Below are 15,550 nucleotides of genomic sequence, written 5' to 3' on the forward strand. Positions count from 1 at the left end.
CCAGATATGCCATCTGGGCCCACAGCTTTCCTGGTGTTCACCCGCATCAGAGCGTTCCTGACCTCGTGCACAGGCACTGAGAGTGTGTGCTCATCCCCAACGGTGTAACTCCAATTAGCCGGCAAGCTAGCGGTGCTGTTGCCAGACTCAAACTGCGCATAAAAGGAGTTCAGTTGGTTGGCTAGGGATGCGTCCACACTCGTGGCTGGGGAGGAGCTGCTCTTGTAGTTTGTTATCGTCCGCAGCCCCTCCCACAATGGTCTTGTGTCCCCCCGCTCCATCTGTAGCTCCACCATCTCCCTGTACGTCCGTTTAGCGTCCTTCAACGCCCTCCGCAGATTGTACGACGCCACTTTGTAATTGTCCATATTTCAGGATACAAGACCGTCGTTGTAAGCGGACGTGCGAGCATTCAGAGCGCAGCGGATGGATTTATCAACCCACGGTTTCTGGTTTGGAAATATCCAAACTTTCGCAGTAGGAACGATGCTGTCTGCTAGTGTAGCCACAAAGCTCACCACTACGTCCGTAAACTCGCTTCCGTCCCTTGAACTTGATTGGAACATGTCCCAGTCTACGTCAGCGAGTGCGTCCTGTGGCGCAGCCTCTGATTGGTCCGTCCACTGCTTCACTTCCCTCGTCACCACCAGTTCTCGCCAACTGAAAATCTGTCACCAACCTCAGCAGACTTCATCGCGTCATCGACTTCTTCCGTTGTAACAACAACGGACGTATGGTCGGTCTCCTCCGGTGGTTCTTGAAAGTATTATGTTTCATCGTCACATTAAGTTTGAAATCCACTATTTGAAATGTTCTCCAAGTCCGGAGTAATATCAGATTCAGCAGTGCTGTCGTGCTCCGCGTCGCTGGCGGAGAACTGACTATCATCGCGGAAAAATGAAGTCCAGTACGCTCTGCTAACACTGACTTGGATTTCTCGCACTGGTCAGATTAAGGTCCGAAATATGATTCAGAGCTTTCACCACCCGCTTCACGTAATCCATAATGATACGGAGAAGAAAGTTTTCGCAGACGAGTGAGACCGAAACACCCCCGTGCTGTGCTTTAACCATCTGTTTACGGAAGTGACGTGGGTGCGTGACCCAAAGGGTTTTTCTTCTTCACTATTTCACAACAGTGTGTGTTAGAGTAGTACGATTTAAAGTTTGAATTCTATCAAAAAGGTTTCATATTGTGACTTCATATCACATGGAATATGGTTGAATGATCTTCACCTGGACGTTCGCTTTAAAGGAAACAATTGATCAGCGTTATTAAGCGCTGTTCCGCGTCTCGATAAGTGAGCTGTGTTTCCCCATGTAATCTAACGGGAATATTTAATTCCACGGTTTAACATTTTTCTACTATTTAAAAATCAAACACGATTTTGAAAATACGTTGAGAGATTAAAAAAAACAAACACAAAGGAACATGAATCCGGAAAAATCTAGTTTTCCCTCAAAGGTTTATTTTTACTTATTTGGCTGTTGTGGCGATTTTCAAAATGCGCAAGATGGCGGCTTTTGCTGTGGTGTGTCACATATTCTCTCTCAAAGTCCAGACGGCTTCTCGTTAAAATTTCATTACTGTAAAGTCTGTTCCGCTAGATGCTACTAAATCTAACACACTGGTCCTTTAACCTCCAATTGACAGTGGAAGTCAATCTTTCAATTTCCATCTTAATCTCTGACTTTCCAACAGACATTGTTTGTCTATTAGACTCCCCTTTGTCAGGAAACTACTACCAACAGCAACTGTGAGTTGAAATGAAGTGACATGTGGCCTTCCTATTTTATCAGGCATTGTTGTTTAACCCAGCCAAGCCTTTCTGGCGTGGCACAGGCAGCCAGAACACCGATGTGGACCTCATGATGGACTGTTTTGTGTCCTGCTTCCGCATCAACCCACACAATAATCAGCACTTTAAGGTACACGGCAAAAAAAACATAGCTTGAATCCTGCTTCTACATGGTTCTTCAAGAAAGTATTTTCAAGACATTGTCTAGAGGTTGGAACATTCAGTTAGTGTTGCAGCTAAATAAATTGGAGCAAAGTGTAAATACAATTTCTCAAAAAAGAAAACATGTTTTGTCAGATGTTATGTTTACAATGGAACACAGATAAGGGAAAACGGTTGAAATAGATTGACTGCACATGGTTTTTCCAGTGTTATTAAGAACTTGCTGGTTTGTTTTCTTCCATGAATGTTGCTTCGAGTGATTTTGCGTTTTTTTCTCTTCACAGGTCTGCTTGGCCTCTTCCTCTCCCTCCACCTTCCACTTTGTCCTGGTCAACTCCTTGCACAGAATAATTACCAATGTGAGTCCCTAGCCACGGCAGGATAACTGGACATGAACATGAACATGCATCGTCCATGAAAAGCAAAGACAGTGAACTTAGGAAGATAAAGGGAACTCATTCATATGTGGCAATACTATTCACACTTAATTGCTCTGAATTTTATTGGAGTCAGAATTCATTAATCCACAAGCCATAAATTAATTGACTCTTAGATTATTTTTTGTTGTTCTCAAATTATGTCCATCTTTTGACCCTCTGCCTTGGACCCAGTCCCACCTAGATTGGTGGCCGAAGATCGATGCCGTGTACTGCTACTCCGGAAAGCTGCGGTTCATGTTCTCGGATACTCTTAACCGGGTCATCCAAGGCCTCAGCACACACCCTCCACTGCGCATGACACCGGTGAGGAGGGAATGTCACGCAAATATTCAACACACATCTTTTGGGTTAACACTTAATTAATCCCTGGGCAGTTTGTTATTTTAAATGTTACTGTGAAAAGCTATTTGAGAACCTCATATTCTTAAATGACTTCTAATAAAGTGATTGGCTTGTTTATCAAGGTAATGTTGTTTCCTAAACGTCGGGAAAAAGGACAGGAATGTTTTCTTTTGGTAGCTTCCAGCCCATTCTGTTATTTAGACTTGTAGACTTTGATCTTTTAAACTACTGCTATTCTCAATCCTTCACCTTTGACAGAGTCTCACCTTTAAAGAAAAGATGACCACCAGCCTTAAGTTCAAAGAGAAAGCTACCGAGTTGGACACGCGCAGTTACAAGTGCCTCCTGCTTGCATTGGTCAAGTTGATCCATGCTGACCCCAAGCTCATGCTGCATGTGAGTCTGCATCTCCCTCTGACATCTCGAAAATCCTATTTCTATATTTCTCTGATAGGAGTCCTATAAAATGAGGTGTCTCAGTTATCTGTGTGCTTATGGCCCAAACATAAACAAATATACAGTACATCTTCCTGTTCCTGAATTATTTAAAATGTTTTATCAACTCAGCCTGTGTGTGTGTGTGTGTGTGTGTGTGTGTGTGTGTGTGTGTGTGTGTGTGTGTGTGTGTGTGTGTGTGTGTGTGTGTGTGTGTGTGTGTGTGTGTGTGTGTGTGTGTGTGTGTGTGTGTGTGTGTGTTTGCCAGTTATACGCTACTCATAAAAACTTAGGGATATTTGGCTTTCGGGTGAAATTTCAGGATGAACCGAAAATGCACTATAACCTTTTACAGGTGAACTTAATTTGACCTTCTCTAAACTTTTGAATGCGCATGTCCACCTGTTCACTGTTTCAGTACTTTTTGCACAACTTGCTGTTCTCTAAAAAGGAGCTGAACAGCAAAATTCACAACAGGTGTTTGATCCATGAATCGACCAATCGGTTCCTGGTTCAATTAGAATTGGTATTTAAACAGTCCTCTTCATCCTTCTATTCATATTTTGACATCATGAGACCAAGACGACACCTAACAATTGATCAACAGTACCTCGCCATAGCGAGGCTTCAAACAGGATGTTCTCAGAGGGAAGTGGCCACTGAGCTTAGAGTGTCACAGAGTGTCATCAGCAGGTTGCAACAGAGATATAGAGAGACTGGAAGAGTCACAGAAAGGGATAGAAGTGGACGTCCTTTGGCCACATCCCATACTGATGACCGCTTCATTATGAACAGTGCCCTGCGGAACCGGATTATGAATGCCACTCAACTCCAGGCACATTTAAGGGAGGTGAGAGGCACCCAAGTGTCACGTCAGATCATTCGAAACCATCAGCGTGGTCTGCGTGCTAGACGTCCTGTAAGGGTACCTGACCACACCACCAGGCACAGGCATCATCGTCTTGCATGGGCCAGGGAGCATTTACGCCGGACGAGGGACCAGTGGGCCTCAGTGCTGTTCTCTGATTAAAGTCGATTCATGTTGAGCAGTAATGATGGCAGCCAATGATGTTGGAGACGTCAAGGAGAGCGCTATGCATCAGCCACTTTTGTCACCAAACGAGCCTTTGGTGGTGGTGGTGTTACAGTGTGGGCAGGTGTGTCTAGTCAATACAGAACTGCCCTACACTTTGTGAATGGGACAGTGACAAGCCCATACTACCTGAATAACATAATTAATCCAGTCATTGTGCCCCTGCATGAACAACACAGGCTTAATTTCATCTTCATGGACGACAATGCTCCAGCTCATCGAGGTTGCATCATAAGGGAACGGCTGCTGGAGACTGGGGTCTCCAGACCTGAATCCCATAGAAAACCCATGGGATCAGCTGAGTCGCCGTGTAGAGAACTCATAGCTCTGTACCCCAGAGCCTCAATGACCTGAGGGCCGCCCTTCAAGAAGAATGGGGTGCCATGCCTCAGCATACAATAAGTTGACTTGTGAACAGCATGAGACGTGGTTGTCAAGCTGTAATTGATGCTCAAAGGCACATGACAAGTTATTGAGACAGACATTCTTTGCTGGGGTATACCCACCACTTTTGTTGGCCTTTTGTTTCAAAAAATTGTTTGAGATGAGGAAATCACCATTGCATGCTTCTACTTAAATGCCCTACTTTCATGATATAATATCACTGTAGCGTGAACTTACATTTTCCATAAATTTCACCTGAAAGCCAAATATCCCTAACTTTTTTTGAGGTGTGTGTGTGTGTGTGTGTGTGTGTGTGTGTGTGTGTGTGTGTGTGTGTCTGTGTGTCTGTGTGTGTGTGTGTGTGTGTGTGTGTGTGTGTGTGTGTGTGTGTGTGTGTGTGTGTTTTTGTGTGTGGGTGTGTGGGTCGGGTGCACCGTGATCCAAATTATTATGCAAATGATATTTTTCTCAGATTTTCCTTAACAGTCGATGCAAATGACAGTCATAATTTTCAAGTCATCAACCGTATAATTCAAGATTTCTATTTGTCACATACATATACATACTTTCATACATATATGCAGTGAAATGTAATGCAACGCACCCGTGATAACACACAATAAAAAAAAAATTCTAATAGACCGACTAACTGACTCCTAAAACGTAATACAGTAAGTTGAATACTTATAAAATAAAAATATATAGAATTAAAATGAAATAAAATGGAATAGATAGAGGGAATATGCTTATGTATATACAGATATCTGCATTAAAGTGGCATGTGAATTAAAGTGGCATGTGAATGTGAATAAAGTGAGGTAGTGTTTGGGATAATACAGCATAGTATACAACAGTATGGCGCAGCAATGCGGCATCACGGACAACCCTGAACAGTGACACATTATGCGGTACAGTATGCTACATATAGTACAGTAGGTAGTGGAGCCTGTGTGTGGCTCAGTGAGGACCCCTGGTGAGGTCAGCATTGACAGTTCTAATGGCTTGCGGGAAAAAACTCTGTCTCTCTGTTCTCGCTGTGTGACTGCGGAGGCGCTTGCCTGACCGCAGCAGCTGGAACAGTCCGTTGTTGGGGTGATGAGGATCCTTCATGATCCTGCGGACTCTGCTACTACACCTCCTGGTGTATAACTCCTGCAAGGGGGGGAGGGTATTTCCAGTGATACGTTCAGCTGAACGCGCCACCCTCTGCAGGGCCCGCCTGTCCTGAGCAGTACAGCTCCCAAACCAGGCAGTAATGTTGCCTGTCAGGATGCTCTCCACTGCTCCAGAGTAGAAGGACTTGAGGATCCTCGCCGAGACCCGGAATTTCCTCAGCTGCCTGCGGTGGTAAAGACGCTGCCTCGCCTTTCTCACCAGAGTGTCTGTGTGTACAGTCCATGTTAAGTCCTCTGTGATGTGGACTCCCAGATATCTGAAGCTGCTCACCCTGTCGACAGAAGTCCCATTGATCAACAAGGGCGCGTGCGTCCTCGATTGTGATCCTCGCCTAAAGTCCACAATCAGCTCCTTGGTTTTGCTGACGTTCAGGTGGAGGCTGTTGTCCTGACACAAGAGTGACAGATCAGCCACCTCCTCACTGTAGGCCTTTTCATCGCTGTCGGTGATCAGGCCCACGACCACGGTGTCGTCAGCAAACTTGATGATGGTGTTGGAGCTGGACCTGGCCACACAGTCATGTGTGTACAGGGAGTACAGTAGGGGGCTGAGGACGCAGCCCTGGGGGAATCCTGTATTCAGGGTGAGGGAGCTTGACATGTACTTCCCCACCCTGACCACCTGGGGCCGGGCTGTGAGGAAGTCCAGGATCCAGGCGCACAGCGGAGCATTCAGTCCGAGCTCCATCAGCTTGACAGCCAGTCGGGTGGGGACTATGGTATTGAAAGCTGAACTATAATTGATGAACAGCATTCTCACATAGGCCCCCTTCTGGCCATCCAGATGCGTGAGCGTGGTGTGCAGTTCCTGGGAGACCACGTCATCCGTGGATCTATTTTGCCGGTACGCGAACTGCAATGGGTCCAAGGTGCGGGGGAGGGGGGCGCAGATGTAATCCTTAATCAGCCTCTCGAAACACTTCATGACCACCGAGGTGAGGGCCACCGGACGGTAGTCATTCAGGCAGGCAGGAGAGGTGATCTTCGGGACAGGAACGACGGTGGACCTCTTGAAGCAGGACGGGACCACTGATTCAGCCAGGGAGATGTTGAATATTGTAGTGAACACCGGAGCTAGCTGGTTAGCACAGGTCTTCAGTACTCGCCCAGATATGCCATCTGGGCCCGCAGCTTTCTTGGTGTTCACCCGCATCAAAGCCCTCCTGACCTTGTGCACGGACACTGAGAGTGCGCGCTCATCCCCAGCGGTGTAACTCCAATTAGCCGGCGAGCTAGGGGTGTTGCTGCCAGACTCAAACCGCGCATAAAAGGAGTTCAGTTGGTTGGCTAGGGAGGCGTCCACACTTGTGGCTGGGGGGGAGCTGCTCTTGTAATTCGTAATAGTCCGCAGCCCCTGCCACAAGCGTCTTGTGTCCCCCCGCTCCATCTGTAGCTCCACCGTCTCCCTGTACGTCCGTTTAGCATCCCTCACCGCCCTCCGCAGATTGTACAACGCATGGTAATTGTCCATATTACTAGATACAAGACCGTCGTCGTAAGCGGCCGTGCGAGCATTCAGAGCGCAGCGGATGGATTTATCAACCCATGGTTTCTGGTTTGGGAATATCCGAACTTTCACCGTGGGAACGATATCATCCGCTAGCGTAGTTACAAAACTTACTACAACCTCCGTAAACTCGCTGACGTCACTTGAACTTGATTGGAACATGTCCCAGTCTACGTCAGTCAGAGCGTCCTGAAGTGCAGCCTCCGATTGGTCCGTCCACCGCCTCACTTCCCTCGTCATCACCAGATCCCGCGCGATCAGAGGCCTGTAAACAGGAACCAGCGAAATCGTGGCGTGATCTGATTTCCCGAAAGCAGGGAGTGAGACGGTCTTGTGTCCGTTCTTGTAAGGTGTATAACAATGGTCCAAAGTTCTATCTCCCCTGGTGGCACACGTGATGTGTTGGTGGAAATTAGGCAGAACTTTTTTAAGGCTGGCCCTGTTAAAGTCCCCAGTCACCACCACAGCCGCGTCGGGATGTTTGTTTTGAAATCCGCACAACACATTGTACAGAACCGACAGAGCTGCGTCGGTGTCCACTCGCGGTGGGATATAAACGGCTGTAATGATGACCGTGCTAAATTCCCGGGGGAGATAAAATGGACGGCATAGGATGGTCAGCTGTTCCAGGCTCGGCGAGCAGGAGTGGGAGAGGAATTTGGTGTTGTTGGCGTTAAACCAGCGGTTGTTTACCATTAGGCAGACGCCTTTGGATTTCCCCTACTTTCCCGTTCTGTCGCCGCGGAACACGGAGAAGGCCTCGGCTGGACGTATGGCTTCATCCAGCACCAGTGGGTTCAGCCATGTTTCCGTCAGACAGAGGACGCAACAGTTCCTCGTGTCTCGCTGGAATTTAATCCTCGCTCGAAGTTCATCCATCTTGTTCTCCAGGGACTGGACGTTAGCAAGAAGGATGCTTGGCAGAGGTGGACGGTAAGGTTGCGTCCTCATTCTGACCCGAATGCTGCCTAGTTTACCTCGGTGCTTCCTCCGTGGGCCCGCTCATGGAACAGCGGCTCCATTTTTGTTGTTGTTGAGTGTTCCCGTGTAGGATTTCCGCCGGCCACTCTGCTGCCACGGATAAAAAGTCCCAAAGTTGTTCGTTTAGGGACATTTTTATATCCATGAGTGCATCGTGGTCGTATGAGGTAACTGTCGATGTTTTTTTGGCGTACATTATGATAAAAAAAGGAAAAAAATACTAAAAAGTGAAAGAGTAACCGGCGCGCCGGCGCAGGCGACCGCTGGGGGCGGCGCCACTATCGCCACTACGTTCAATAATTTGAATGTTATTGAACAAACCTCCCAATGATAACAGTATTTTTGTCAAAAATAAACTCAAAATGCACTGGTTGTAAAGAACTGAAAATGGTCATTTGTTGAATTTGCAGCATTAGGAGTTCATTTACTGAAATCAAAGGCTATTTCAATCAAAAACATCTTAACAGGCCAAGTTACAGGTTAACATAGGACCCCTTCTTTGATATCACCTTCACAATTCTTGCGTCCATTGAACTTGTGAGTTTTTGGAGAGTTTCTGCTTGAATTTCTCTGCAGGATGTCAGAATAGCCTCCAAGAGCTGCTGTTTTGATGCGAACTGCATCCCACCCTCATAGATCTTTTGCTTGAGGTTCTCAATAGGGTTGAGGTCAGGGGAGGATGGGGGCCACACCATGAGTTTCTCTTTTTTTATGCCCATAGCAGCCAATGACACAGAGGTATTCTTTGCAGCATGAGATGGTGTATTGTCATGCATGAAGATGATTTTGCTACAGAAGGCACGGTTCTTCTTTTTGTACCATGGAAGAAAGTGGTCAGTCAGAAACTCTATATACTTTGCTGAGGTCATTTTCACACCGTCAGGGACCCTAAAGAGGCCTACCAGCTCTCTCCCCATGATTCCGGCCCACAACATGACTCCACCACCTCCTAACTGACGTCGCAGCCTTGTTGGGACATGGTGGCCATCCACCAACCATCCACTACTCCATCCATCTGGACCATCCAGGGTTGCACGGCACCCATCAGTAAAGAAGACTGTTTGAAAATTTGTCTTCATTTATTTCTTGGCCCACTGCTACCGTTTCTGCTTGTAAGCATTGGTTAGGGGTGGCCGAATAGTAGGTTTATGCACAACTGCAAGCCTCTGGGGGATCCTACCCCTTGAGGTTCGGAGGACTCCAGGGGCACCAGCAGCTTCAAATACCTGTTGGCTGCTTTGTAATGGCATTTTTGCAGCTGCTCTCTTAATCCGATGAATTTGTTTGGCAGAAACCTTTCTCATTTTTCCTTCCTCACCTTTATCTGCATGAACCCATCTGTGCCTTGAATCAGTCACAAATCTCTTCACAGTATGATGATCACGCTTAAGTTTTCGTGAAATATCTAATATTTTCATACCCTGTCCAAGTCTTGAAACCTGTGGCCTGCTTAATAATGTGGAACGTGCTTTTTAAGTAGTTTTCCTTTAATTGGGCTCACCTGGAAAACTAATTATCACAGGTGTCTGAGATTGATTTTAGTGATCCAAAGAGCCCTGAGACACAATTCCATCCATGAGTTTAATTGAAAAACAAAAAATACAGCAATCTCACATAGGCCCCCTTCTGGCCATCCAGGTGTGTGAGCGTGGTGTGCAGTACCTGGGAAACCGTGTCATCTGTGGATCTGTTCTGCTGGTATGCGAACTGCAACGGGTCCAGGGTGCGGGGGAGGCAGGCGCAGATATAATCCTTAATCAACCTCTTGAAACACTTCATGACCACCGAGGTGAGGGCCACTGGACGGTAGTCATTCAGGCAGGCAGGAGAGGTGATCTTCGGGACAGGAGTGATGGTGGACCTCTTGAAGCAGGACGGGACCACTGATTCCGCCTGAGACCTGTATCGGCCACTCTAGCTCCACAGATAAAAAGTACCAAAAAGTACTCGTCTAGTAATCTAAAGGTTGCCGGTTCGATCCCAGGCTCCTCCTGCTAGCATGCTGTAGTGTCCTTGAGCAAGACACTTAACCCCTAATTGCTCCTGATGGCTGCGTCCGTCGGTGTTTGAATAATTGTAAGTCGCTTTGGATAAAAGCGTCTGCTAATTGCAATGTAATGTAATGTAAGAGAGAACTGCCGATGCTATTTTGGCGGACATTATCGTAAAAAATGGAAAAATATACTAAAATGTGCGAAGTCGACCAGAGCGTTGGCGCAGGTGTCCGCAAGGGGCGGCGCCACTATCGCCTTCTCTTATGAGACCATTGTTTTGTTCTTGATTACCTCCCTGACCAAGCCTCTTCTTGCCTGGTTACTCAGGTTGGCTGGACGGCCAACTCCAAGGAGAGTCCTCGTGGTTCCAACTTTGTTCCATTTCAAAATTATTGAGGCCGCTGTGCTCCCGGGAACACTCAAAGCTTTAGGAATTGTTTTGTACCCTTGTCCAGTTTTGTACCCTTGCTCATATCTATTCAATTTTATCACAGAGGTCTACAGAGAGTTCCTTGGACTTCATGGCTTGGTTTTTGTCCTGACTTGCAATGTGAATCGTGGGACCTTATATACACAGGTATGGCTGTGACGATAACCGCAATACTGTGGTCACGTGACCTCACCGCGGGGTTGAGGTCATAACTGTCTTCAACCAATAGTAAAATTTGTAAATTTGTAAAATAGTGTGTATATATATATATATATATATATTTCATTTTTTGCTGGTGAATGTTCAGGAGTGCATATGGTGTATGATATGAAATATAAACACAATACCGTATTTTCCGGACTATAGAGCGCACCTGTATATAAGCCGCATCCGCTCTATTTAAAAAAAAAAAAGAGATATACAAGCCGCACCGGGCTATATGCCGCAGATATCTATGTTGAAAAATTAGATATTTACTGCATGTACAGAACGATTTTGAACTGTAAATGTACATGTATGTACCTGAACAGATTCTTTCCGAACAGTGCCTTTTAACACGGCAGCAACTTTGCTGATTAAAACGGAACAGAACCAAGAGAAAAAAAACGGCATTTATTTACCTTCATTTCTCCTGTGTTTGAAACCACAAGTCACTTTAATCATCTTCGCTGAAACCCATGAAGTCGTCTTCTTCGTGTTGGAGTTGAACAGCCTCAGAAGCGCTTCGTCACATCTATCTCCATCAGTCTCGCTCTCCGTGTCACTGTCATCCTCCGGTGAAGTTGACTCTGAAGGTGCGCCGCTCTCTTCGCGTAGCAGTCCAGCCTTTCGGAACCCGTTGGTGATGGTGGATTTTTTCACAGCACTCCACGCTGTTAGGGTCCACTGACAGACATCAGAAAAAGATGCTTTTCGCATGCGGCCAGTTTTTGTAAATGACTTCTCACCACTTGTCATCCAAGCCTCCCACTCAACCCGGAGTGCAGCTTTAAATGCCCGATTCACACTGATGTCGATGGCCTCAACTTTAAACTTGCATCATACGAACTTCTTCGTGTGGGTTCCATGATGAAGGGGCGAGGATTTGAAAATAATTACCAGTTGGTAATTTATCGTCCGCGTTCTATCTGTTAAAGAAAAAGTAGCATATTCTTCTTTGCATTGATTTTTCGTCTATCTTATTTTTGATTCTAATTCCACGCCCCTAGCGGTGGAAGAAAAATCCACAGAATAGCCGCACCTTTGTATAAGCCGCATGGTTCAAAACCTAGGAAAAAAGTAGCGGCTTATAGTCCGGAAAATACGGTAATCATTTTTTACTTGTCATCATTGTCTGCCATCCTATGTTCAAGGTCATTTCTCCACATGTCAAGGACTTCTGGAGAAATAACTTTTCAGTTGGTCTGCTAGTCACTTGAGTGTTGTTCACTGCGTGTGAGGAGGAGGGACAGTCCATTAAATATATGGGGGATTTATTTTGCATGTGTCAGACGAATGGGATTAGGCTGTCCAATGCCAATGGAGTGCACGGTCCAATGCGCAGTGCTAACTCAAACGATACTGTTTTAGTGTGTTAAGCCGTAATACTGCGGTCGTTCTAGCTTTTTCACCTGGAAAGAAAAAACTCATACCGTCACAGCTCTATACACAGTTCTGTGCGTTTCTAAACTATTTCCAAACAATTCAGTTTTCCACAGCTGGACTCCAGTCCATGGTATCCTGAAAGTGCCACAATGATAATAATAATAAATAAATGTGGAAATAAAATGAGGAATAAAAAAATGAATAAATAATATGTGGAAATAAAGATTTATAAATCTCGAAATTAATATAGAAATACACATAGTTGTGAATCAGAATTTATTACTGCTTTATTTTTTACACATGTATTGTTTTATTCATTTTTATATTTATTTTCACATTTACTTGGTCATTTATTTCCAAATGTATTTCTTTATGTAGTTCCATTATGTTTTTAATTTATTAGTTTATTTATTGACATACAAATGTTTAAAATTATCTTTATATATTTTTTTTTTATATACATTTTTTCCTGTATATATTTCTCTAACTATACTTTTCCTGACGAGCAAAAACTGTCAATCAACTTGATTTGGTCCGCCCACTAAGTCTAAGCAGCTGATGACTGGTCATGTCGATGTGCTGCATTCACGACAACAGGAACTGGGAACTTCCTACTTCCGCTGAGGAAAATTAATTTATTATTTTATTATTTATTTTGTATGATTCTTGACGTTTTTAAGTTAAAAGTATCTGAAACACGACACTGTACTGGCGGGGTGTCCCTCTGTCGGCATGGGACCTGGCTCTGGGCCAGTGGTCCATGCCTGGTGCCCGCAGCCCGGGTTCTGCGCCTGTGGTTGCGTCTTATGCCTGCAGGTGGGGGTGGGACAAGTGCTGTGCTCTCACTAGTGGACACAAACACACAGGCGAACTTATCACAGGCACACACACACACACCACCAGCACCTGTTTCAATCACACCCCTGAACACCCTCCTGATTACATCCTCCTTTTCTTCCTCCTTTACTGCCATATCTATCACAGGAAGAGGCCATGTGCTGAATTGCGGTTCCAACTTTCCTGGACTTCATTTTTTGTGTTTTGTCGATGCATGTTGTCTGATGTTTCTATGTTTATTTGTGTTATCCGTGGTGATTCTCCTCCTCTTGAAGAAGTAATGGTGATTAGTTGTTTATAGACCAAAACATGGTAAGATTGTTCTAAAAAGAGAGGGATTGGTGGCAGTCTTGTGGAACAAAAATCTGTGCTCTTGTCATCCCACAGGTCGTCCACAGGGCAAAGTTACTGCATGCAGTTCTTGATGATTAAAGAATGAATAAAGAGTGGCATTGCAGGTTGAGAAGTTGAACTCTGATTAAGTGTCCTAGATGCAATGGCATACAAATACTCTGTGTTGTATGCTAAGCATTCTGACAGCACAGGTAAAAAAAAAAAAAAAAAGAAGACAACTTGAGCCGATGCTGGAGAGGAAACTCGAAACACTGTAACTCATGCTGTGTTTTACAAAACCCTGAAAACTATAATTGGTCACAGAATGCGTTTTCCAAAGGGGTTCTAGGATTCTTTGGAGGAACCAACCGTCCCTTTCTTTTGTGTCCACACTGCATGATCCAGGAATTATGGTTATTGTTAAAACACCGTTCATGAGGGATATTTAAACTGAACGACTGAAGAGGAACATTCAGTGACGTAAGTGCACGATGATTGGTCCCGACCTAAGTGCACGGTGATTGGTCGAACACATGAGCATGATAAATACTCGTGAAAAATTTACAGAAACTCAGAAAATTGTACCTTACACGACTAAACTGGACACTGTGTATTGCTGCCTGCGCCTATATTTTATTCTGTTATTCATTTCTTTATTCCTCTTTAAATTTCCAAATTTATTTGTTTATTTATTTATTCATTCATTATTTTGTTCATTTATTTATCATTGTGGCATTTTCAGGATTCCACACCATTCAAGCTCTTGACACATCTCAAGGGTAATGAAAGCAAACAGGATGCACCCGACCACAATGTGGAGTGCCACAGCAAAGGGTCTGAATACCTATGTAAATGAGAGATTTGAGTTTTTGATTTTTAATACATTTGCAAAAATTTCAAAGAATGTGTTCATTTTGTCATTATGGGTTATTGAGTATAGATTGAGGGGCAAAAATGTTATGCATTTAAAATTATATCTACAACACAAAGTGTAATTTCTGAAGCCACAATATACACCGATCACACCATGACCCGTTGGGGCATGGATTCCACAAGACCTCTGAAGATGTCCTGTTGTATCTGGCACCAAGACGATGGCGGGAGATCCTGTAAGTGGGCTCAGTTGCGAGATGGGGCTCCATGGATCGGGCCGGTTGTTTCAGCACATCCCACAGATGGTCGATCGGATCGGACCCTAACCCTGGCCATCCACATTGTGTAGAAGAAAACGTGATTCATCAGACCAGACCACCTTCTCCCATTGCACCATGGTCCAGTTCTGGCACTCATGGGCCCATTGAAGGCACTGTTCGGTGGTGGACAGGGATCAACATGTGTACTCTGACCCATCTGTGGCTACGCAGCCTCATATCGCAAGCTGCGATGCACTGTGTGTTCTGACACCTTTCTAACATAGCCAGCATTAACTTTTTCAACAATTTGTGCGACAGTGGCTCTTCTGTGGGATCAGACCAGATGGGCAAGACTTGGCTCCCCACGTGCATCAATGAGTCTTGGGCGCCCATGACCCTGTCGCTGGTTCACCGGTTGTCCTTCCTTGCACGACCTTTGGTAGGTAGTAACCACTGCTCATCAAAGGCCTGGTGCTGTTCGTATCCACAAGATCGGCCGTTTTGGAGTTTTTCTGGCCCAGTCGTCTAGCCATCACAATTTGGTACTTGTCAAAGTCACTCAGATTCTCACGCTTGCCCATTTTCTGCTTCGCTTTCACTTCCAATACATCAATTTCAAGAACTGACTGTTCACTTGCTGCCAAATATATCCCACCTCTTGAAAGGTGCCTTTGCAATGGGATGATCCATGTTATTCACTTCACCTTTCGTGCGTGTGTGTGCGCGTGTGCGTGCGTGTGTGTGTGTGTGTGCGCGTGTGTGTGTGTGTGTGTGTGTGTGTGTGTGTGTGTGTGTGTGTGTGTGTGTGTGTGTGTGTGTGCGCGCAGTATTTGTCCTAAAACCCTGTATTAACTAATAGTCATTGAGTTTTCAGGTGCAAATATGATTACATGAAAACATTTTTGTACACATTTGTTCTGCT

At 45.2% G+C, this 15,550-nt stretch overlaps 1 protein-coding gene across 5 annotated transcripts in view; it reads left to right on the plus strand.

Moving 5' to 3' along the window:
* The window catches only part of nf1a (neurofibromin 1a), a 134,001-nt gene that overhangs the window by 31,133 nt on the left and 87,318 nt on the right, over nucleotides 1-15,550 (plus strand). For all 5 annotated transcript variants that reach the window (XM_080006493.1, XM_080006495.1, XM_080006492.1 and 2 more), the window contains exons 10-13: nucleotides 1,800-1,928; nucleotides 2,245-2,319; nucleotides 2,572-2,703; nucleotides 3,001-3,138. In XM_080006493.1, coding sequence (XP_079862619.1) covers nucleotides 1,800-1,928; nucleotides 2,245-2,319; nucleotides 2,572-2,703; nucleotides 3,001-3,138 — 474 coding nt within the window. The remainder of the gene's footprint in view (nucleotides 1-1,799; nucleotides 1,929-2,244; nucleotides 2,320-2,571; nucleotides 2,704-3,000; nucleotides 3,139-15,550) is intronic.

The sequence above is a fragment of the Zeus faber genome (assembly GCF_960531495.2).
Source record: "Zeus faber genome assembly, chromosome: 9".
In the NCBI taxonomy this organism is placed as follows: Eukaryota; Metazoa; Chordata; class Actinopteri; order Zeiformes; family Zeidae; genus Zeus; species Zeus faber.